A 26250-nucleotide genomic window follows, 5' to 3' on the forward strand; every position below is an offset into this window, starting at 1 on the left:
TCAGCAAAACGTGTCCTGCTAGGGAAGGTGAGGAAACCAAAACAAAACTCACCCACCCAAAGTTGCATTGACACTCCAGTCCAAAAAAATCATGTTCAAACTGGCTTTATCTGATAGTTACTTGGTATTAACAGGAAAGGAAGCATTTTGATTGAAGCAGATATTCCCTGATCTAAATCTCTGAACTCCCCTATGAAGCTCCCTCCCTCCCCCAACATCAGCTGTCACGGACAATTGACAATGCACACACATACCTCCGACTGCAAAAATAAAGAACTGCTGTGTGTGTCTCCCCCATCACCCACAGGCGATGCCAGGTATGGGTTCTCTTCTCCCCTTCCTAAAAAGTCTCAGCTGGCCATTCCTTAGCTTTCCTCCTCCTCCTTTTCTGCCAGCTAAATCAAAGACAACAGAATGCACAATAGCAACAATTTCCCTATACAAAAATGTAAGAAAATACATTCTCTTCCCACCTTTCTCAGCTCCAGAGCTGTGACAGAGGTTTACCCAAACAGAACATGCAGCAGTGGTTTTCACCATCTAAATTCACTTCTCATCCATATGTTCCTCTTCTGCTACCTCCAGCTCAGCTCACTGCTTCATTTCTAAGCCTGATGCTACCAGTGAGATGGAGCAGAGATGGGCTAAAGATAACAGAAGGTAAACCAGCATGGTCATGCAGTGTTGTATTTAACAACAAAGTATCCTGAGTTCTAAAGGGGGTTTCTTCCTACAGAAGAAATTTCACATTTCAAAAAGCTGCAGTTACCATGTACTTTGCCTCTTCATAAATAAAAATAAAACTAAATAAAAATAAAAATGCAGAAATGCAGCCACATTTATACTTTGTTCTTCATGACAAATAAAATAACCCAGATACTACCACTATTTTATTCAGGGTCCTCTTTAAAAAAAAACAATCAAAGGTTTTCAGTTAGGTGATAAGCAGACATAATGCCAAAGTTATACCTGGCACCTCAGCTACAGATGAAGTTAGTTACACAGAGTTTAAAAGCAACCCACAGTTAAATGGGTACAACATTTTTCAAGAATATTTGTTACTTTAAAAGTGACATATCTGTTTAATTTTGTATTGCAAATTCACTTAACTAACCAGACACAAAACAGGTTAAAAATTAGCATAAAGCAGATGCTGTACAAAACACTATCAATGAAACTAAATTGATACAACATCAAGCTTTAGCATAAACTGCACCTTAAGGGTTTGGGTTGGGTTTTGGGGGTTTTTTTTACCCCTTATTCCAAATGGATTTTATAATGGCTTGATTTGAGATACATTCTTGGCCTAATCCTGTCTAGGCTTCAGATCCTACATAAGTTAAAATGGGAATTCAAGCTCAAGGCATCATCCCACAAAGAGTCAGATTAAGATGAATAAGTGAAAAACAAATGGGTAAAGACAGAGGAAGTATGAAGTTCCCCTTGCAATCCCCTCTACATCCTCCCATCAGCTCTCAAGCTAAGCCCTCTTCCTCTCCCCTCACAATGAAAAAAAAACCCTAATCATGTTTTACTGGGAACAACCACAAAGGGGAATCCTTGGTGTGCAGGCATGGCCAAGATAGTGCCAACAGACCTTGAGTACCAGGATCTTGATGTCGCAGATCTATGCCAACTTCTCCCCTCTCAAGCAAGGCAACACTGAAGCCCTCCAACTCTATCCGTGTTAGAGTTTATGCGTGATTGGTGGAAAATCCAACGATAAAGCTCCACAGGTTACCCCTTTTCTAAACTTGTAGTCAAGATCTGGCTGAAACCCCACTCCAAACCTAAGTGGAGAAAACCACTGCCACTCCCAGTGTCATTACCATCATGCTCTTACAGAAACTGCCACTTTTTTGGAAAGGCAGATTCCTCAAATATTTACTAGTCAGTTATTCAAACTTTGTTTGTCTGAACTCGCAGGGCCTACCACAGGCAAGCATTACAAGCTGGACACCTTTATATATAGTCTTCGGTGCACGTGGCTTTTTTTTTTTTTTAACACTAGCCACGTACACGTGCCCACGGGTACACGAACACTGGCGGACGTGAACCTCAGTGCCAAAGACTGGCTAGCGATGGCGAGGATCAGATGCCTACCTCCATCCCTTTTAGATCTGTCAGCAAGTCCACGCAGCACAGAGCAGCAGCTCTTGTTTACTTGAGCACTGCCTCCGACAGTCTTGCGGAGGATCACATTTCTGTGATTCTCTTTCTATGCTTTGGAGAAGAGAGCAGTGCTCTATTTATTTATGCCTCTCTTTCAAGAGATGAAACAGGAGAACAGACCTCAGACCTAAAAATACATGCTGCTTTCCTCCTGTGCACAGCCCTTGGAGCTTAAAATTGTTCCTCCCTCCAACCTACTTACCTTTCCACTGTCTTCCAATTCCACATGCACCATTTTTAAACATCCCGACTGTCTCCTGCAGGATCTACCTCACCATCCCGGAATAATACAAGAATCATTATTCTTACACAAACCCATCATTTCATTTTCTACTAATCATTGCAAATATTGCAAGTTCCAGTTTCCTGGCCTCCATCCAGCTAATTTAGATAGATGGTTCCACATGTGCTCTCTGTCCCTCCATTTCCTGCCCATAGCACTACACACATTTGTCTAAGTGAGCCAAAGCAGGTTTCTCTGTAGTCATAATACCGTTACATATTTTATATTTTTTAAAAAGAGCCTGCATAAAATACAACCTATTACCATGCTATTATTCGCTTTGCAAAAGGCAGAGGATTTTACTGCTTTGCCACACATTCTGCTGAACTATAACTCACGTCACAAACTACAGCTGAGCCTCGCATTTCCCCAAAATACAAGAGAATTACCTGTGTGGCAACTACATTCAGGCAAAGGAGAACAATAAGCTGAAATAGTCAATTCTTCACTTTGATATTATGCTCCACTATCCAATTTTTTTCTTTAAAAAAAAATAAGAGGAATAAAGATAAGCCAAACTTTCAGAAACCAAGGCACTTGTTAATGAGGATAATTTCTCTTTCATTAGTAGCCAATGTTGTCAATATTCCTTTCCAGCGACATCTTGCCTGACACGCTGAGTCCAGACTAGGTATATATGGGGAAATTCACCTTTTGATGTCCAACACCGATTGCCTAAAACAATATTCCTTTCTCCCACCCTCTGCACCTGAACAAACATTCTTGAGGAAAATTACTTTTAAGTCGCCTTGGTACAGAACATTGTCTCTCTGATCCAAACCATCTTTTGCTGCAAGTACCCTAGCACAATATGAGTGTGCCTTGGATGAGTATTGAAAACTAAGACCCCAAGCAGCTCCTTTGAAATACATCTTTAATTTTAAATATATTTTAAATTTACAGATGTGCTCTTTTAAAGCTTAAAAGTCAAGTCCTCTAAGATCCTGTAGCAAACATTCATTTATCTGCTGTGTTCACTTAAGCATGAGTTAAGGTGCGGAAAGGAGGTACACACACAGAGCACGGACTCAATCAACACGCTGAAGATTTTTTTCCTTGTAGAGAATTAATATATTAGTAAGGCTGGTGTACCTTGTAACAGAGATTAATGCAAACCAGAAGATGCTGTGGGGAACGCAAGCCCTGCATGTACACCCCTGTCTGCTGCCAGAACCCATGTTAACAAGTGGTGGGGGTACTATGTTTGAAACCACCCAAGTGTGCACACACCACCCCCTCCTGCCCTTGGACACCAGACTTCTTACACAGGAACTGATCCAGGCAGATGCGTACCAGAACCCTCAGTTCCCCAAATGCTTCTGTCCTAGAGCTCTCCTATAATTCTCAGTCCCATGCAGGAGCCCTCAGCACTTCTTCCTATAGACCTCCCTGTCCCACTCCCACCTTTCTGCCAAACTCTGCCCCAAATCCCCCCCCCTCAGAGTGATGGTCTCATGTCCCCCCATGATCTCACCAAAGCACCTCCCATCCACATCCCCACCTCGTGCCCCATCCGTCTCACCCACTGCCCTGTGCTTCCCCATCCCTACAGCCCCATGCTCCACCATGACACCACAGCTGCTGCTGCTGCGAGCACTTGATACCAACTTCCCTGCCAACGTTTCTTCCAGCACTACCTCCCACTACAGTCATCCCTCTTGTCCTCCTCCTGGCTCCCCTTGCACGACTGGCAAGGATTTCAAAAAAGCCAGGTGTAGGCAGTACTTACCCCAAATTTGTCTGAAGAAGGCCCTGAGAACAGGCAAGGAAGAAAATATAGGCATATGGGTGATGCGCTGCAAGGTGAATCTACTCCACCACATCGGCAAATAGACTACAGTTCATTGAGAAATGGACTAACCAGGAATAAAAATCAGTCTGTGGAATAAGTGCACACACGTGCCTAATAGGAAAGTCTCTCAAAAGCAAACAGACACAACCCAACTGACGGCTGACTCAGAGGAATCTGTGAAGCCATTAGCCCAGCTCTACCATTCCAGCTCACCAGCCCTCCTCCAGGTAAACAATAGAGAAGATGAAGGAATGACACAAAACTACTTTTATCAGCAGCAACAGAAGAAAGGATTAGAAAAAACATGTAGAGCTCTCACAAATGCAGACGAGCACTAAGAAAAAGGGATTGTGGCAGAAAGACCACACATTCTTCTATGCACATATACAAATTTACTGCTTTAGCTTGCCTAAATGGCTTCAAATCCTTCATTGCTCTTACGACAACTCTTTAAATGTTCTTACTGCTCTCTTTTAAAGAATTTTCCTCTCTAAAGAGTCCTCTTCTCAGCTGATGAATGTCATTTCACATCCAGTCTGTAGAGTGGAGACAGTCTATCAACGATTTGCAGAGGAAATCAATGCTTTCATCGTTAAGTAACAAGGCGTCTGAACTATTTTTTTAAGATCTAAATTCTAAAAATACTTAGTTCTGTGAAGTCCTCTTTACACAGTCATCATCAAATACATGAAAAGTTCCTACAAAGGGGCAGAGAACAACTCACCTTTGGCATCTACCTAGACAGAAAATGAACTTGCATCGGGTCAAGGAAACACACAGTTACCAAGTTTCCCCTAAAATGTAAAAGCAAGGGCAACAAGCGCTACCAGTGGCTGCCCGCGAGACTGCGGAGGCTCCATCTCTGGAGGTCTGTACGACGGGGTTAGGTACCTGCTGTGAAGTGCCCCCGACCTCTCAAGACCCCCACCCAGCACTATGATTATACACTTCCACAAATACCCGCTGCAATTTTGGCACCAAAGCTTCTCATTTTGTTCATTTTTCATCCCCAACTTAAAATTCCACCCTTACAGAGGAACTTTGTTCGCTCTCATTTTTTTATATCATCTCTATCAAGACTTAATGAGACCGCTTATACTCACACTTTTAGACAAGCTATTTATTTCTGTTTCAGCCCAGCACTACTTTCTGGTATGTTTACTTTTAAACAGTGCATCAAGCAGCACCATTTAACAACTTTTTGCATTAAAAATGTGGTTCAATAACTTTGCACTGCTCATTTAGCACAAACTCTTAATATTTAACATTTATGATGTTTCCAACTCTTGGCCAAAGCATAGCATCAAAAGAGCATATATGCACTAAATTGTATCTTGTTAAAAAGAACAGCAGCACTGAAAAAAGTTATATTGGAACAATCTATAAATGTGTTTACATTATATGAATGATTTGCTGTTCCTTCACAAGGCATGTAGGAAGTCAGCACTTCTCAAATGTGTAAAGTATTTCCATGTGCTTAAAGCATGATCTTTCCAAAACAAACAATGATTGAGAAATTTTTTATTATTCTTTATTTCCCTGCCAGCTGTTTTTTTGGACTCTCCTCTCAGCCACCTTCTTTCTTTCAGTCAGATCTCTCCTTATTGCTCACAGTAACACCTACTCAAGCCATAGCATATTCAGAGCTAGACGGCTCAGAAATAGGAAGATCTCAGGCTGATTTAAATGGCATTTTCCTTAGATGACTTTACAACGTGTCTTTGTGCTATCGTAGCTAGTGGCAGGTCTGGCTGTTGCTTAGGATGGAATTTGGGCATACTACATTAGGACCTAAAGCCCAGTTCAGGCCACTTTCTCCCAGTGTCAGCTCCCATCCGGGCAGGGGAGCAGACGACAGCCTGGCTGAACCCTTCCAGCAGCCTTCTCCCTGTGAGCCTCGTCCTGTGCAGCATCTTTTCATGGCACCAAAACAATATGCTACATGACACACAAACGTGCTTCTGAAATTTGATGGTAAGGAGTAAGGCAAGCAAGCTCTTGGGCGACTCCATAAATCAGATGGGAGATTAGCATCCCCCTCCAACGAAAAAAAAGCCAACAACAAAAAAAAACCCTCAAAAAAAGCCCCATGACAAACCCCAAGAACAATTCCATTCCAGCAAGTGACAGCTAAAGGGTAGATCTGCTCCACTGCTGGCTACCACCACTTTACTAACAAGCACATTTGTCTTGCTGCTTACTCCTGTACAATTAACAGTGTTGGCACTATTTAGTTTACTAAATTCCAGTCATTACAGCTGTGCAAACCTATGGGCCTAATTTGGATTTATACTGATATGTGTATATAAACATGCACTGCTTTAGCCATGTAAAGGAGCCTTAAAGTAAATGAACAAATATTTATTCTAACAGAGCAGTATAAGAGAGCCCAACCATAAAACAGAATCAGGTCAAGCAGTTCTGATTCTGTCTGTCCACCAAACAGTTTAATTTCAACAATGGCATCTTTCCTAAGACATTCCAAACAGAAATCCTGCAAAGAGATACAGAGGGACATAGAACTGTATTTTAAAAATCCAGTCTCCTTTCCCAAGGCCAGCATTGTGTAAGCGAGGGGAAGAGAAATGACAAATACCATCATGTACTAAAACATTTCTTACCTACATTAGGAAAAAAATTCATTAAGTCAACATAATGTGCTTAATGTTTATGCACTTTGATATAATAGTAATTACACAGTAAGGCCAGAACCCAATTAAATGTTTTAGACTTTATCTGTGGGTTGGAGTGCACAGGAAGCATTCCAATGATAGATCACTTAAATAAAGTTTATCTGGCATAAACTTCAAAACTAGAGTTCAAAAACTTTAAGCACAGTTCTGCATGTATGTACTTGATTCTTAACAAAACATCTTTATTTAAACAGAGGGATAGAGATTTAGTATGACAAATATATCTACTACTGCTAATTATTCTCCACCATGCTACTCAGAAGTTGCAGGCATATTGTATACATAATCCTAGGAGATTTAAGTGAGCAGCAGCATGTGGATCATAGGACTCTAGTTCTCTGTTGAAATCCAGCACAGTAGCCCTAACCTGCATTCTATCATGCAGTATTTTTGGTGCCCCTTAGCTCATATATTTGAATTCCATATCCATGTGTTGTCAGAGATGGTGGAGATCCAGTAGCCGCAATTTCTTTTCCCCTTTTGCTTTTCAGAAACAAGTATCCTTCTCAGCAGATCAATGCAGTGCTCATTGTTATAAAGAAGACACTGTTATTGATGACAAAAAATCAAAGCTAAAGCAAAATGCAATATATATTCTTACTAGGAATCATGAGAAGGTGCTTAGCAACTGCAGAATCACAGTTGCTCTCCAAACATGCTGGTTGTCTGAGCATCTTCATCCAGAGACAAGCTGGAAAGCGCTGTGACTGCCTCTCACCAGCACATTTGGGTTACCACTGCAATGGGACTCCGCTTCATGGGACTGATACCCAGTGTGCTCAGCATGCCCAAGCACTGAGCTGGGAGATCACCACACACACAGACACCACGCTGCAAGGGCAAAGCAGCAGCCTCCTCATATGGATTCAGCCAGGCCCCTGCTGGAGGTCTAGATACTGTTCAGTCAGTGCTGCTGAAAGTCTGACCTTTACACACATGCTCTCTAAAACAAATACCTCTATACCGAGAGAATCTATACATCTAAACACACTACTGCCTCTTCAAAATACGTCATGTGATTTTGTTGTGGTTCTAAACTATGAAGTGTTGTGAAATACGGAGATATTCCACCAAGCTGCAAAGAAGAAATGTGCATAGTACGAGTCAAATGAAGATTAAAATCAAAACACTAGTTAGACTGGCATACATCTCAAAAAAATCAATTCCATCTGAAGTGTTTTAGCCTGAAGATAGACTAGCTGAGCTAACAGTGAAGGAAGGAAATAGTCTTGATATTATTATTATCTTTTTTAAACTTTAGGCAAATACTAAAAGCACTTTAAAAAACAACCACCAAAACACACCACACCAAAACCAACAAACAAACCGACCAAACCAGAGCAGTAAGAATGGGCCAAGAAAGGCTGGAAGGCTGAAATAGTTCCCGGTCACATAGACAGGGTGGCAAAGCACTCTTGGGAGCTTGTAGTCTAAACTGTAGTGTCATGCACTTCACTTACCTCAGAGTACCTGGCATACGTAAGCAACTTTGAAGGAGCACAATTGATTAAGAAGGTATTTTGTCAGACTTTTTTGCATTTGGAACAGGATTTTGGATAATTGCTCCACAAGCTATAAAAGAAATAGACTGAAAAACAGGAGCAGCCGCTGAGCGGTTGTTTGCACAGGAAGCAATATTGTAGGAAAAGGCAGTAATGAAGAACTGTTAATTTGACCTGAGCTGATGAGGTCAACATTTTAAAAGAAATAGCTCCACATAACATAAGAACATTATTTCCCATTAGAATAATACTGCAAGCATAACACTGCATGAAATCTATTCCGTAACACTTGCTCAGCTTAGTAGTAACGTGCATTCCTGAGGTGTCCTAGACATCCTGTGTCTGACACAGATCTATTCCTCTGAAATATTGCTTCGACTGCTCCCTCCTGCAAGCTCCGGCTGCTTCAGACTGCACATTGCTCTCCTCAATACTCAGCTACTGATGGCCTGAAACTTCAAGAACTGGAATAAAATTCTGGTAATATTCAGTGCAAAGAAAATTAAATGTAACCTCACTGCTGTGATTTGGACAGGGAAGCAGAAGCTGAAGCAGATATTTCACTCTTAATTCACTGCCATTCAGGGGTGCTGTTGACAGGAGATGGAGCCTGGCTCAGCGGAAGAGACACGAGATTAGGAATTTAGTAGGACCGGATCCTATTCCTCCTTCCGCTGCTGCTCTGCTGTCTAATCCTGGGTGAGTACATGCCCTCCGGGCATCTGGCTCCCCTCCCTCCCCATACATCTATTTAAATTGCAAATTCAGAGGGGTAGTGACCATCTTGGCAATGACGAAGCATCTACACCACTCTGCACTAATATTTCTATTAATAAATATTCCCACTGCTATTAAGTAATAAAACAAAAACCACGATAGAAATTGAACGGTCAATGATGCATTATATGAGTTTTGAGGTATTTGGGTATAAAATGTAAAAGGAAACTCTGGCCTGCTACTGCTTGGGAGAGGACACCTATGTTTCTTCCTGCATATTTGGGCAATCCAATTAGAGGTAATTGAGTTTTTAACTACATGAAATTACTTCAAGAATACCATCATTAGAGGGTAAGTCTCCTGGGAGGCTGGGGGAAGGGAGCAAAGAAACATTCTAAACCTGGAAGGAACCGAAAAGGGACAGGGCATGCAGCCTGAAACATGCTGAAGAGAGCACACAGCTCAGCCTGTCCAAGGCATTCGTATTTTTTACAAACACATAAATAGCTGGGCTGCAGACTCAAAGGTTTGCATGTTCCCAGTTCAACGTATGGAATGCAACACTTCTATGCGTTTTTAACACAATGGTAGTGTAAAGCCCAAATCTACAAGCACCAAAAGGCTCCTACAGTCCTCTAAACACCAAAGACAAAAATAAAACTAAAATTACTGTAACGGAATTAATTCCTGCTGCATTTGCAAACTGCCATTCACGTGCAATGCATATGAGCACCTCTTTTACACGTTAAAATTAGCTTCACATTAAAGCCACCTCCCAACCAGAAATGGTCACTATATTCACCAAGAAACATTAGAACAGTTCTATTGCCAAACCTTAGATTTATTTTGCACACTCTGATAAGCCCTAGAAACACCAGAAACGTCATTCATTTCCAACAACCTTTGCTCTTTTTGATGGCTACTAAAATGTAAAGTACAAGCATTGGCAGGAAATAGTATTTTTAGCACTACTGCAACAATTAAGATTGCTACAGTTTCTTTTGCAGCTTTACACTGATTTGAGATTAGATTTAATAAGACTGTTTTAAATATTCAGATATGCTGAAAGCTTATTTCTTAATATGATGCTTAATAAGCAGAAAACTCGGAAGCACTTTCTTCCCCCACTTAGAGGTAAATGAAACCGATTGATTAGGAAGGTATGCTTCATGCAGAGATCTAATTTACTGAAATAAAATTTAAAAGTTAATGAGAAGCCTGCAAAGAAAAAACAGCCTCCCCTCAAAAGGAGAAAAAAAACCCTAACAATTTAACAAAAGGAAAAGTGAAGGAGACCCTATCCCCATGAGCTGTCTGTCTTGTGCTATAGGGGATGCTCTTGCTTAGCTTACAAGTGAGACACACTCCCTCCTCCCCTGCAAGCACAGGAACTCCACAGCACTAATACGACACCTTAAATGAGCCAACTTCCTTGAGCATTGCCCAGGAGACTAGAATGGGCATGCCTCTCAATTCAGAAACCCAGAAACATGTCCAATTATCAGTCAGGCTGAAGAACATCTCTGACCAAGACCATCCCAGGAAAAACACTCATGTACAAGCTGGAAAAAAAAAACAAAACCCCGTGGATTGCTGCAACTGGCATATTTTTATAGCCTTTGTGTAAATACAAGCACCGGATTAGCCAGCATCTCAGCTAGCTCTATCTGGATTCCCTTCTTTTGAAACAAAATTAAGGAAAACACCCACTAGAAAAGGTCAGTGGCCAAACTACTAGGAAAAAAATAAAAGCACAGGAGAAGAACGTACATAGTGATTCATTAAACATGTGCTGCCGAAACTCTAACAGTGAGCACAAAACAGACTTTTCACAGAAACTATACTTAATTTGCAGAACTGTTGAGCCAAACAGAGCATTAATTAGAATGGTATTTTTTAAGAAATTCTCAGTACTCCCCTAGAGCTGCGCCCACCAGTAGAAGTGGCGTGAATCCCATGGCTTACAGAGGAACAAAGCTAAAGCAACTATAAAGAGCACTGTCCTTGAAGGGCAGCGCAACAAAAGCCCTACCGTCAGGTGCACACCTAGGCAAAACAAATGGACTGAGCATCTCAGGGTTTTAGAAAAGCACTCAACTTGGAAAATAAGCATGTCATAAGGTGCGTGTCCAGGTGGGAATTCACCTTACACTGTCGCTAGAATACATTGTCATGGATCATCAGTCAAATCATGTACAATAAGCAGTGCTGCTTTCTACAATACTAACTCTGTTCGAGCCAAACAATTTGCATTTCACTACAGGAACTTTCCAAGATGCATCCTTGTCCTAATCTGAAAACATCAAGAATTAGAAATTTCATTGCGTTCCAGAGTCAATTTTAACAGCAAGGCCAATAAACCAGTGGAACATTGTGAACTTTAGGTTTTATTTGTTCCTTCAGTTCCTATTTAGATGCTATTTGTTTAGCTAAGATTACTAGTTCTTGCTACATTTACTGTTGCACTGTTCAGATTTGACATGTTCTGTGTTAAGGAAGCACTTAGTGTAAATTGAGTCATATCTTAACCTTCTCTTAAACTAGAGGCAGAATGCAGTACAAAGCATATCTTTCTGCCTTTGAATGGACCTTCATGGCTCTTCGTGTTCTTTCTGATTTTTGCATTCAAAATGCAGTCAGCAGAACTCTTCAGTCTATGAAACTTCCCAATATGCATTCAGAAGGAAAAGTCCTTTCCTATCTATCGCTGTACTATTCGCACACCCAAGGCCCACACACAAGTACTGTGGCTAAGGGTCAGACCGGTTTACTCACGTAGCTAAACTTCCAAATCCTCTTTACAGAGCCTGATATTTACTCTTCTATTTATAATTTTGCATTTAGCCATATTAAAAGACATTTCATTCAAATGAGGCCAGCTTGTCAAAGCAGCCCTGTAAACTGCCAACTTACATGTCATCCATAGAAATTCAACATCTGCTTCCACACACGGGACTGTGTCCTAGCAGAACACCCACAGAAATATTTCCATGCTGTGGTAACCAACAACTGCTTTAGAAATTACAAGTTAGCCAGTTAATTCATTTATTGTGCAGAATCTCAATAGTGTTCTTACTGCGTAACATAATTTCTATATAATTCTAAAAATCAATGTCATGTGATAACTATATCAAGCACCCTATAAAGAAAATATGGAAACATTCATCTTTCTCAACAAAACCTGTAATTTTATTGGTGTAAAATCTGCTTTGCTTGATGTAATCCATTTTCCATAAATAGTAATCACCAACTTCAAATATTCCTATCCTTAACTTTATTGTTAACTGTACTTATTTCTAATTTTTAAATTGTTGTTCTTTAATCTAGGACTAAGGTCAGACAGGGTGAGGATTTGTTTGTCTGGGACCAAACAAATTAAATTAGTCATCTCCTCACACTTTCTGAACACTGATAAAGTAACAATCAGTTATCTGGAGTATCCCCTGTTATTCCAAACATGAAGATTTAAATGTCATGATGCTAGAAATCTCCTCATCCAAGTCTTTCACCATTCCTGGATGAAGTTTACTTAGGGCTGCAGATTTGAAATGTCCACTACTGCATACTGCATTTAATATCCATTTACAAATGCACTGGAAAGTACTTCCGTTGTCCTCATTACGTAGCATAAACTTTTCTTCTTCCTTTTCCCAGAAGAAAGGCCAACAGCTTTAAGAAATTCTGACTATATATTTTAACAGCCAGAAAAACTACAGATATTCAGTTAGAATATTTTTTAAACTGAAAACCAAACATTTTCTGTCCACTAGCTTTTCTACACAAACAGAAAAAATCTCACAAAGCATACCAATCTCCCCCAGACTTCTAGATTTTAAAGACAAAGGAAGAAGATACAGTGTATACTACAGGAAAACAAGAAAACAATCTGGCAACTTTGCAAAAGCTGACACTACTTTTGGAAAAATAAGCTGCAAACGCTTCTACATTGTGAACTCTTTGGCGGATAATGAACACAGCACAGATAACCCTGACAAAATAAATTAATTGATGGGAGACTAGTGTGATGCAAAGGTTTTTGCTTTGCTGAATTCTTGGTTTGTTGAGGAAGGTAGAAATTGTTGGTTATTTTCAAGACATCGTTTACCATTATCTACAAAGTCTAAAAAAAGTGCAGAGATTTAAAAGAAAGCAGTAAGGTGCGAAAAAGATCAGTAGCTCACGCTCCCATCCCTAACCATTGCCCCCCCAACTTTACATTTCCACACACAGGCTGATGCGTACTTGTACCATGTCATGATCAAGAGCAGGAACGCTGACAAATCTTTAGCTGTCACCATAGCAGTAACACATTCGCAAAAATACTTGTTGCTTCCTACAGTCTGATACAAATTAAAATAGTCTCCTTAACCACTCGGCATCGTTTTCTACGTTGTCCGTCTCATACTCCCAGATTATTCCAGTGTTTAAAGTAAATTGGAAGAAAGTACAGCCTATTCTTGAACTTCCAAAATTTCAAATTCCAGCACTGGTACACAAATGAGACAAAACCAATTCAAGGACATTGCAACTTTGCAGGGAGAGGTATAGGTTGGTTTTTGACAACTATGTAATGACAGTATTTCATATATTCCAACTAGAAGAATGATTAAAATCTTCAGTTAATTCCTAATTACTTATTTAATTGGAAGAGAACAGTCTATTTCATACAATATGCAACTCAGGTTTAAATAACCTCTAAATTTCATATGAGGAAATCCTCGGTGTTTTGAAAAGCATTAAAAAAAAGAACTAAGCAAGTCTTACCATTTTGATGCCAGTGGAAAACGTGACTGGTTTGACAGGTATGGGTTTTTCCAGTTGCATTTCTAGCTGAGTAGATCTGTCCTTATGTTGAGCTAAAAGCAGTGAAGCAGGAAGACTGGAGCTCTCCTGTAAACATACGAGGAACATATTTGAATGCTTAACCAAAACCAATATTAATTAACACTGCATATTCTTCAAAACTGCAAGCTGTGTCTGAAAGGCCATCACCAACAGAGCAGCATAATGCTAAGTATCCTCTCTATGAGAAATAGTTTACAGAAAACGATCATTTTCAGTAATAAGAAAAAGCTGCAGCAACCCCATAAATCAGAGCAACCTGCAAACAACCATTTTTATAGAATCCACATTAAAGACAATATAACAGGCTCCTTATTCCAACTGGCCAATGCAACTATATTTATTAAAATAAAAAAAAAATTAGAACTTAATCAGAGAAGGAATAATACCAAGTGGTATAACTTGGATCAGATGTTTATCTAAGACACATTCTTTCTACCAATGAACTCGGACCAGTTTGAAATTGTTTCCCATTAGATTTCACCTGAGGCCGTTTGGAAATGATCCTTGCTCTGCTTTGCACAATGGCACTATTGTAAGTGCAACCAACAGCATATTTATTTTCTCCTTCACCAACTTATTTTTAGGGAAGCCAGCCAATTTAAAAAAAAAATATATATAAAAAGTAGTAAAATGAATAGTTAAGCAAATGAACTACTTGAACTCTCAGAACAGAATGATTATTAACATACACATATGTAACTGCTTTCTTGAGAGAGGTAGAAAATTATTGGTCAAGTAATTTTCTAATAAACTAATGCAACTATCCACATGCACACCAAAATCCTTGAGACTTGTAGCTGGAATGACCGTAAAGTTGAGAGCAGGGAAGAAGTTCAGAGGTATTCTTCCCAGATTGCTCTAGCAGTATTTTATACTGAAGGCCCTCAATCGTCACATATACTTCTGTTTCACAGAATCAAGCAAATACTGAACTACGAACCTTACACACAAAAGCAAACACAATTTAATAAACTGGAATGTGATTTTTTGACTTATTCAGTTCAGGGTAAAAAGTGGGAAGTTTTTACTGCCACGAGATGCCTTGCTGTTCATGGGATCCTAGAGAAATCTTCTGAAGCTATCATGAAGAACAGTCTTGTACACTGACTTTTCACATCGCTGTCCAGTCCTCTTTACACTCTATTTTTTGTTATGCTCCCTTTGTCTTACAACTAGATTGCAAGTGCTAAAAGCAGAAAAATCTCACATGATGACATCTGGTCCAGAGTCACAAATACCACTAAGGCACAGGATCCTACTCACGTTTCTGTTATTAACCAGGAGGAGGGGAGGGAAGAGGTTAAAAACCTAAGTTGTAATAAGAGACATCTAATTTCTGGGAGAAAATTTGGACCAGAAATGTACTAGTTTACAGTCTGCATCTTCAAAGTGTTGTACATGTCCATAACTACCATGCAGCAGCATGTGCTGCTAGCTGTCAGCAGAGTTTAAGGATGTTGGATTCTTTTAATCATCAGGTACAACACGCTGGGAGAGAAGAGTGTGAAGTGTTCTCTGGTTCGTTTGGCCCTCTCATATTCCTTAAATGTTCACTGCATTTCTAATAAAATGCAAATAAAGAAAGCCAATTTTTGTACCAACTTCTCTCAAGAGTTCGCACAATGACTGGTAACCAGATTACACAACTGTGGGAAACCCACACCGTGCCAGCAAGCCACCGTGTCCGTGATTGTTTGTCCTTTCTAATATGCACATAGCCCTTCTGTTAACTATTAACACACGTGAAAGGTCCAATCCTATAAGCATTTATCCATACTAGCAATTTTCTGTATGGGAAAACAAACTGTCTAACAGTATGAACAAAGCTAGTTACATGCAAAAAATTCTGAAACGTTTGTCTTAAAAGTCCTGAGGTTCTGGTAAAAGTGGAGACACGATGTCTTTAAGGCACCTTGCCCTTTGCTTGACTGCAGGCTATGCCACGGCTCAGGAAAAGCGGTCTCCCTGCCATGTGCTGTAATGCCACTTTGCTCATGCCTGGGAAGCATGGGCTCTTGAAGAGGAGGGTACCAGTCTCACAACACAGAAGACATCTAAGAGCAGATCTGTAATCCTCTGTATACAGGGGAGAGAATTTATACAGTAAATCAAAGAAAAGCTTTAATATTTTACTCAGTCCTGATTATCCAAGTCTAGAAGGTTAAAAAAAAAACCCAACAAAATACAACACCAAAACACACACACACACAACTCTTCCAATAATATGTAAAATACATTTGAGACTACAAATTTAAATTACAACAAAGTGGTGTGCTTTTAAAAAGTGAGAGGTTTCATTGTAAAAGAGGACACTTATAACGAAGGTAATATAAAGTCTGCCTAATTTAGTACTGGGAAGCAAAAGAGGCAACAGCCTAAGCAAAGCACCCAATTGCCCTTCCAGTAGCCTGCAGAGCCTGAGTCTTCCTGCTTGCCTTCCCCTCCCTGCTCACAGGCGAGGACAGGTTCATGGAGCCTGGGTCCCAGGTCCAGTCCTTTCTGCATGAGCCACTGCGCTCCCCAGGCTGAGCGGGAACCAGAGCCAGCTGCATGACGTTTTAAATACCAAACATTTCTGTGCCTTTTTTCCTGCCTCTGGACTATCTAAATTATAAGCTCTTTGAAGATGGGACAGTATTCTCCTACGCTTTTGTAAACAACCGAGACGTTTACTGAATACAATAATGCCATAAATAATACATATAAGAAACTGTGAATCTCCTCAGTCATTAGGATTTAAGCACCAGAGGCAAAATTCTCAGAAGAGGAAAGACCTGACATCTCTACCTGCACCACACAAAAAAAATTGTCTTAAATTTTCTCTTGCTGCTATGGGGCAGGGGAATACATCTTCACAAAAATGACCAAGACCCAGGTCAAGTGGGCTGCAGGTGCCCAACATCAGGGGATGCATCCAAAAGAGACGTGTGAAATACCAGCTTCCCACCTTTCTCCACATCATGCCAAGTCAGAAGTTTTGCCACTGGGACCACTGTAGCCAGAACTTAATCTGTGTTGTTTTAGCACAGTACCAGCAACCATAGATATAAGATTATTTTTTTAATGTAGTTCTTTACACTGCTACTGCCTATGCTTGCTTTTGTGGCATTTCTCAAATAAGTTTTGCTTCTTATCAGATCCATTTTCAGATTTGCAGCACAGCATTAGAGGGATTTTAGAGACCATAGGAAATGTTTATTTGTTTAACGACTGCCGGTTTTCCAGAGGCTTTGTAAGTCGTTATACAAACACTTCAGTGCTGGTTTTATAAGCCTTTAGTATTACAAAACAAGTTTTGGCTCAAATTTAAGTTGACAGTGCCCCTTCATAAACAAAGACGCAACTTAAAATTGCCCAGTTTCCTTCCTCAGCCTTTAAAAATCACCTTTCTGTTGTTTTTAGAATATTAAGATATGTTTTAATAGCAATACATATGCAATCACAGTTAAAAACTACCTATTTTGGTCATGTTTTAAGGATTATTTATTACCAGTCTTTCCTCAAGCCATCTGGTGAAGTAGGTTTCCAGTAAAACCAACTGCTGTGTGAAAAAAACAAACCAAAACAAACAACCTAAAACAAACACACACCACCACTGGTCTCTAGTAAGTTAAGAGACTTAAGAGTGTGTTTTAGAATAGGATTGAAATCCCTATTCTGAGCCATTAAATTCAAGATCATAGTGGAGTTTCTATTAAAAGATCCACTACTCAAACTATTCCTCATTGTGTGGATTGTAAGCACTTACACCTTCCAAGTGAAAAGAGACTGCTGGATGCAAAGTTACAGACTTGAGGGATTTTCAAAGACCCTTTCTGCTCATCTCTGCTTTTGCCTACAAAAAATTAAACATCAGCCTCCTTCAGCAAAACCAGTGACAGGTTGCCAGGACTCCTGGCTTAGGAAAGGGCAGCTCTTCAGGAGGCCCTGAAACTCCTAAATGGTACATCAATGCCCTCTCTTCATGTCAGTGCCTTCTGCACTGGTTTAAAGAGGAACTCTACTTTTCCAGGAAAAAGGAGAAAAGCATCTGTATCTTGAATAAGAACTGAGAATACAAAGCAGGAATTAATGCTATATTCATGTGAGACAAACTGAAATAAGAGAGAAATTCTGATTTAAATCTGCCAAGTAGCTTTAAACCACATTGACGTAGCTGCACACGTGTATACACTTCTCCGTTTTTCTGATTTCCTTCAAAGTTACACACAGACTGTTCTCATGGGTGTTAAAGCATGTGAACGTGTGCATGCATGTCTGTATACACAAGTGTATTTAAAAAAAACGGAGATGTGAATCTTGTTTAAATAACATTTATTGAGCTTCTCTATGCCCACACATCACCATTGCATTTCAGATGCAGAATCAGTAGTAAGTTTAGCCAAAGACAAGATTAACACAATTTCCAGAAGTAGCCTGAGTTTTTCTTACACACCTCAAATGAATCCAAGCTTCGTTCACTTCAAAAGGAGCAATTCATACACAAAAAGTTTGCAGTAAGAGAACATGATGCACTCAAGGCAAGAAATCTTTTTCTGTTAGTAGTTTATGAATACAAAAGGACCACGTATCATTTAGATGCTCTGACACAAAAAGGGTTGACTAATGCTCAAATTAACTCATGAGGTTACTGTCCCCTGTTCTCTGTTCTCCACCATCTCCCCCTTGCAGAGGTGGCTGAGGAAGTAGCTTCTGATGACCGCTTTGCTTCAACACACCAGATTGTCACCCACCACTCAGGACTGCCTAACAAGTCAACAGCGGCAGGAGTTCACACGATGGCTGAACTGAGTAGCTCCTCTCTACCCCCCGCACAGATTGCATGACCAGACACACACCAAAGCAGATGCAATTGTCACCAGCTGAAGGCAATACAAGCAGGCAGTTACCTGGCCTCAGACGTGACAGAACCTCACCTATCACATATCAGGTTCAAGGTGGAGTAGTCACCATATTAGCTATGCCAATGCAAGCCATCCTTGATCACAGTCAAAGCCTGTGGCTGTCATACTGTCAACGAATTAAGTAGAAATCTAGACTTTTATACTAGCTCTTCTTCAGATATGCAGTCAATTGTCAACTCGTAAGTAAACTGATAGAGTGGCAGGACTCACTAAAGCAATTTCTGAAATATATCTCCGTGTCAATTAGCAACAAGAAAAGAGCTTTCAATGAAAACGCACTAGGAAAAGAAATGAAAAAAGAAAAAAACCAAAATAACAAACAAACAAACCCAAAATGGGTAGAACCAGGAAAATAGCCTTTTTCAAATACAAAAAAACCCTTCTGCATTTTTCCTTGCTATAATCTTATCCAGGATTAATTTTGTGTTGAAACAGCCAAGAATGCTCTCCTAGAATTAATTTCTAAGCAGCACTGGACAATCTGGACAATGAGTCCAATTAAGTCTATGAATCTCAGAAGCACTCTGTCTCCAGTCTTTACCTTACCAAAACCACAGTTGTTTGCAATATTGAAATGAACAAAAGGTGAGAGAACAGTAACACAAAACATGCAAGACCAGGAAACAGAAACGGGCAGACGTGTTAATTCCACACAGTTAACCATGGTAGAGATGAAAGTCAATGTACTTGCTGTTTGCTCTGCTACTAAGCATTCAAAGCCTCTGGTTTTGTTACTCACCAGATCATCCAAGAGTGCCTGCTTATTCTTCCTTTTTATCATCTGTTGTAGTTGCTCTTCTTTCTGTATGAGTAGTCGCCTTTGTTCATTTTCCTGTCGCTCTACCTCTAAAGCTTCCTCCAGCTCTTCCTGCTCTCGTGTCTGAAATGGAAATTAGAAATTAACTCATAGCGATCTTCCTGCTCAGGTGGACAGAGCTCGCCCACAGCTCTACTGCCTACACCAAAGGGTCTAGAACAGATCAAGCAATGGGAATGCAGCCAGATTCTACCTTTTAAGGTAGAATTTTAGGTAGAAATTTAAGGTGATTATGATGATTCTACCTCCTTTTACTGTCCAGTGCAAAGTTAGATTTTTTCCCTTGCTGCTCTCTGCAGTAGGAAGTAACCACCTGGATCGGATCTTGGCTCTTTAAATGCTAGAGAATGACAATGGGTTTTACTTACACCTTCACTCTAAAAAGAAGCACCTCTCTCTGCTCCCGCACATCCTACTTCTCAAGTGATATAAGTGGGTGACCAAAAATATAATCCCACAATACTGTCCCTGATCGCTCCTCTGATCAGCTGCATCTTGTGTGCAAAGTATGCTGTGTGTTTCCTAACAGTGGTGTAGATGAAAAATAAGAAATTACAAATCTGTGAATATTAACAGATATAAGCTTATAAGCTAAAGCATATTTAAGCATGAACTGTAAAAAAAGTCACATTTCCAGAAAATGAGGAATTTTTCCCGTAACTTGGGTTGAAGTCATGTGCCACAAGAGAAGAAAAGAAATAAATAACTAGTACATAGCGACCAGTTTTTGTTTCAGGATTTACTTCTTGATAAGTCTTTTTTAACTTGTAAATTATTAAGTCATCTGTATTTGAAAATAATAGTGGAAATAAAAAGAGGAGGGCTCATATATGGGAGGGAAGGATTACAGCTAAACAACTTTATACAGAAGAGGGAATCAAAAGAACATTAGTTTGGTGGTAAGAAGGTACAGGACAATAACATACAGAAAACATTTTCAAAATCTTACCCACCAAAAATACTAAAGCAAAAGGAGATTCAGTAAAAACAGAGATAATTAAAATTTTATAAAACTTAAACAGATGATTAATCCATGGAAGCAGTTTCAGCAAAACATTACAGCCAAGAGCTTAGCAAAATCTGTTCTTGTAATAAAAAATTATATCGTAAAGTACAGCGATCTGATACATGCCAGAATATGTTGAAAAACATCCCTCTTCCAGGCAGATGAAGCCAATGGGTCCCAGTGAGGTCCAGTTCCTCCTGGATGCAAAAGCTGACAGATCTCATCACCTGCCACTGAGCCAACAGAAGCTGCTTTCATTTTGTATCTAGCAGTTGTGGTGACCAACTCGCCTCCTCTTTCTTAGAGGAGCTCCTGGATGATGCGCGCCAACAGGATGCACGCTGGTACACGAAACTGCAAGAAGTACTTGCAGTGAAAAAGCAGAAAAGCATGTGGTTTGCGATTCGATCTTGGAGCACAAGCTACAAGTCTGAACTTGCAGTCTGATTTCGGATCATAAGTCACACGTAATTGCGCATAGGTAAAGCAAGTCTATAAAAGCTGGTCTTAGAGCAGAGCTAGCTGAGGATCTTACTAGTGCAGTGACATCCTCCTGGTCAGGGACGCTTGACTGTATGACACTGTCAGCCACCTTAATTGCAATCGTGAGTGTTATTGGTGGGGTTATCATTCTTATTACCATTAAGATTTTACAAACTTTTACATGTGAATATCTGTATAAGGTTAGATCTAACATAGCAACTATTAGCGGACATTTAGATGCCCATTCCAGAAAGGACAATCAAGAAAATTCAAACACATTCACATCACAGAGTCCAGACAAAACTATTTCAAGACTGAACAAAGCAGAAAGTTGTCGTGGTTTAGTCCCAGCCGGCAGCTGAGCACCACACAGCCACTCGCTCACTACCACCCCTGGTGGGATGGGGAGGAGAACTGGAAGAAAAAGGTAAAATTCATATGTCGGGATAAGGACAGTTTACTGGGACAGTAAAGGAAGAGGAAAATAACAAATAACAAGAATATTTGTAAAAGATTATACAAAGTAGGTGATACACAACACAATTTGCTCACCACCCAGAACCCGATGCCCAGCCTGTACTCAAGCAGCAACTCCTCCTCCACGGCCAGCCCCCTTTATATGCTGAACATGATGTCATATGGTATGGAACTAGCCAAAGGGATATTTGGGTCACCTGTCCTGGCTGTGTCCCCTCCCAACTTCTTGTGAAAATTAACTCTATCCCAGACAAAAACCAGGACACAAGTCTAATTAAACATCTAGTGATAAAGTAGGAAGTAGCAAGTTATCCTATGACTGCCTAACAGGAGATATTTAAGGAAGAAGGCACGCTTGGGAAAACTGCAATCCACTCGGAGAGAAAGGCTTTATATATAAAGTATATATAAACACGTATATACAAATCAATTTATAATGACAAGAACCCCTTCTTCAAGAGTTCCTCACCTTTTTATCCAAACCTATCTAATTAAACTTCTTCTCTGCATCAAATCTAGAGATCTAACAGATGGGTTAGTACATGAGCAGCAAGGTCATTAGGAACTGTCTACAAAGATGACAAATGTGGCTTGCATTGACAGAAGAACGAGCAGTTACTCAAATCCTGAGGTGACTGGTTCAGTAACTTAACATTTTGATTTGTAAGAAAGAATGACATACTCATGAGCACAGAAGTAGGAGAAGTAAGATGAAAATAACTTACAAGCCACAGATTTGGAGATATGAATTCATCAGAAACCAAAGACGAGAAAACATGATGCATGCCTTGACCACTACTGATTTTGAACCTCCTGTATGACTGTGCTACAAGAGAAGAATCATCTCAGAATCACGTATGTCAACGTATTTCCAGTCAAGATGGGAAAACAGTGTTCTTTTATAAGATGCTGTTAAGATCTCAGCTACAATACTGCATTCAATTCTGGTCCCTTCTGCTTGCCAAACACAAATTCAAACTGGAACAGCAAAGGGTAACAAAAACACCAAGAGGGACAGAGAATATCTGTATTCCTCAGAAGCAAGCTATTACAGCAGACAGAAAAATTTATGTCAGTCCAAGAATGAAGAGACAATGACTGGCCATAAAAAGTTTAGGCGAGAAATTAGGACACCTTTTGCCATTTAAGGAGTAAAGACATTCCAAAACCTGCCAAAAAGAGTTAGAGAGAGAAAGCACCCTTTCAGCTTTTGGGAGAGGGGCAAATTTATGGGCAACATCATGCAGTTTTTGTAATAGCAACTGCGTCAAGTCTATTATTATGTTGCAATTGTTGAAAAAGAAATGTTGAATGTTTCAAATGTTGAAAAAGAAATATAAAAGAAATGTCTCCAGATCTCCAGTAACTCTGGATTCACGCAGGCTTGCCTGGCTTCCACCAGACAGCCTCTAGCACAGCAAGACCCTACAGTACAGAAAACAGAAGGCCCAGGGGGCTTGGGTGGGTACAGAGCATTACTGTGCTGCTTGATACGATCACACAGCTAGGGCACACACTGCCTGCAAGTCACTTACAGGAACAGAAGGTGGGCTGCAGGCAGAGCACTCTAGTCTCATGGTGACCCCAGAGGTTGCACCTACATTGTAAAATAAGACATGTAGCCAAAGATTTGGCAGGTCCCTTCAAGCTCTGAAGCATAGGATATTGCACAGTGTCAGAGACAGGATAACAGATCAGAGATGGACCCCTAGGGAAATTTCCTTGCCTTTAAAAGGAAGAGGTTCAAACAAACATTTTTCAGATTCCAATCTCCTCCTGTGAAATCCTAGAGCTAAAGAAATCACTGGGAGTTTTGCCACAGACTTCAGGGGAGTGAGGATTTCACCCCTACTGATTTGAAAGCAAGTCCTTAGTGCAACTGGAATACAAACACAAAACCTTGTTATGTCACACTCTGGGCAGACATTTTCCTTCAAGAACCGATAACAATGTGTATTTTTATACTGAAAAAATATTCAAACAGATCAGTTTTTTCTTACAGAAAGAAATGCTTGCAAGTTTATTTTTAAAGAACAAAATTATATCTGAGCCATATTTGAAATGACTAAATCTTCAGAGAACCATGTATTTTGCATACAGATCATGTATGCAATACTCCTGATGTTATTGGTATCAGCTCATGAACAAAAGTTATAACGTTTGTTTCAACGTTTTTCACTTTAAATTTTGGATAAACCAGACCTGTGCTTTCCCTCAGTTCTACAACTCTCTCCTGGGAGCTTCACAATGTCTGCGTCTAGATTCCTTTTTTCCTTCAGATGAGAAAGGAATGATTGTGCTGGTATAGCTATGAGAGACCAAGTTCATTCCTATTGTCCAACGACATAGCCAGCACACATGCAGAGGCGATGCATTAGATGCAGACTTTACTACCTGTCCTCTTTTCAAGCACCTCCCAAAATAAATCATAACTACATTTCAACTATCAATTTAATCTCTTTAAGCAGCACTAAATATCAGTATTGCAGAATATTGGCATATTACATTTTTTTGAATACAAAGTGAAATCTGCATAGTGCCTTCAGCTTTGACTTGTTTTTAAGATATTACAAAAAGTACTCCACTTCGAAAATCCTTTCATTCTTTAACTAATGAACAAAAATTGTACGGGAGAGAAGTTAACTAACCAGTTTTATCTTATTTTTCTGAATGACTTCTTTGTTATCCTTCTGGTACAGCTCCATTTTCCTTTTGGTGTTCTCCAAATCCACATTGTTGGTCAAGTTAAATACTGCATAAAATATTAGAAAGACAGAAAGTAAAAGTATTAGGTTGGCATGCATGACTATGACAAAAGCATACTACTCTTATGTTCTCTATCCCTTCTAGCACCATAGTAATGATACATATGAAGAATCATAGTATTATTCATAAAACATTGACCTTTTCAAGTAGCAGTTACAGCTAAGAACACAGTGATTTCTGCAGAATTAAACTAAACTAAACACATATTAAGACAAGGTTAGCAATTAAGTCATTCTATTTCATAAGATTATCTAATCCGTAAAGACTACAGAGCCTGTTCAAATTCTCAGGTACACAAAAAATTTTCACATTATTTGATAATTTAAAAGGCACCAACATATCTTTATTATGAGGAATCTGCAGATGCATCCAGATTAACAGTTTAAGTGTCATTCTTTTGACATCTCTTTATAGTGACAGATTATATCTCACATAATTATGAGCAAGCAGGGTCACCAGAAAGCTGCATCGTTTGGCACAACATTCCCAATTATCTACACGTGGCATGGGAGATACCTCAAGAAATTGAACAGTTTCTATAATCAACAGCTTGAAAGACGTAGATGGTTTGGATGATTAGTAATTTGATACAATGCCTGAGCCTTTCACCTCTAGGTCACTAGTTCAGTTGTGGGTCAAGTGAATTCCAACTGAAAACCATTATCACTGGCAAGTTGCTTGGTGATCACAATCCAGAGTGGATGCTAGGCTTGTGCCCACAGCTTTAAAGCTATAGATGACTGCCAACATACAGCACTCAAAGCCTCAAAAAGCCTCCTCACATGGCTACAGTGAATTTATAAGAGCAGCAGAGAAATTTGCACTGCCATTGATAAACCCTTCAGAAGAACACAACAGCACAGCGATTGCACTAAGTCAAGCCATGAGGAAGGGAAGGAGGTTCTAGCGAAAACATCAGCACAGAACTTGGAAGATTTTGGTTCAGATCTCTCTTCCTAGGTTCTCAAGTGACCAGGGCCAAATGAACCCTAGGCACATGCACCACTGCCGAGTCATTTGTATAAGTAAGGCTGCTAGAGAGACATAGAAGGAAGAAGCATGAAGTCTGTGTTGTTACTCATCAGGATAGCATGCATCTCAGTTTGGTGAAGATTATATCCCTTCTTTCATCCTTTTGACAGGTAACATGGCAGAAATGAGCTTTTAGGAGGGTTCTAGGTAAACCAAACCAGTAATAGCCTAGACTGGCAAACCAGTTGAGATCAGCAAAGGAAACAGCAAGAAATCAAAGCAGGGAGCAGAGGGGAAAAAAATGAGATGATCCAAAATGCTAGAATTGTGGGATACAGCTCAGTTCTACAAACCCAGCCATACAGCAACTCACTACTCTCACATTTGTCTTCCCAGGCACAGTTCTCACTCTTTGCCCTGCTCCAACTCCAGGGCTCCCTGGATGCTTTGTCAACAGAAACCCTCCAGTAATCTGCACTGGCTCAACTAAGGGGTCAGGCAAGTGCCAGAGAAGATACAAGGGAAGTAATACAAGTGTACAGGTGGTAATAGGAATACTCTTTCCAACAGTACTGAGCCACCACATCATCTTACTCTTATCTAAAGTATTCAGCCCTCCCTTGAACTGAAACAAAAAGGGCTAGGCAAGATACAGCTAAAGAAATTCCTAACCTTAACCAACCAAAATGCTGTATTCATTTTTTTCCTCTCTTTCCAAATAATGAGCAATATCAAGAGGACCAACAGTTTAATTCAGCCTGGCTCCTAAATCAGCTGAACTCTTCCACCCCCTCCCCATCATCCTCCCTTCAGAAGTGATC

The 26250-nt window shown here is 40.0% G+C and overlaps 1 protein-coding gene across 2 annotated transcripts in view; it reads right to left on the reverse strand.

The window, feature by feature from the left end:
• Positions 1-26250, reverse strand: part of MNAT1 (MNAT1 component of CDK activating kinase) — a 126520-nt gene that overhangs the window by 52698 nt on the left and 47572 nt on the right. For both annotated transcript variants that reach the window (XM_054827186.1, XM_054827185.1), the window contains exons 4-6: positions 24340-24443; positions 19648-19788; positions 13924-14049 (exon numbers count right to left, since the gene is read on the reverse strand). In XM_054827186.1, coding sequence (XP_054683161.1) covers positions 13924-14049; positions 19648-19788; positions 24340-24443 — 371 coding nt within the window. The remainder of the gene's footprint in view (positions 1-13923; positions 14050-19647; positions 19789-24339; positions 24444-26250) is intronic.

Source organism: Grus americana, chromosome 5, assembly GCF_028858705.1.
Source record: "Grus americana isolate bGruAme1 chromosome 5, bGruAme1.mat, whole genome shotgun sequence".
Taxonomy (NCBI): Eukaryota; Metazoa; Chordata; class Aves; order Gruiformes; family Gruidae; genus Grus; species Grus americana.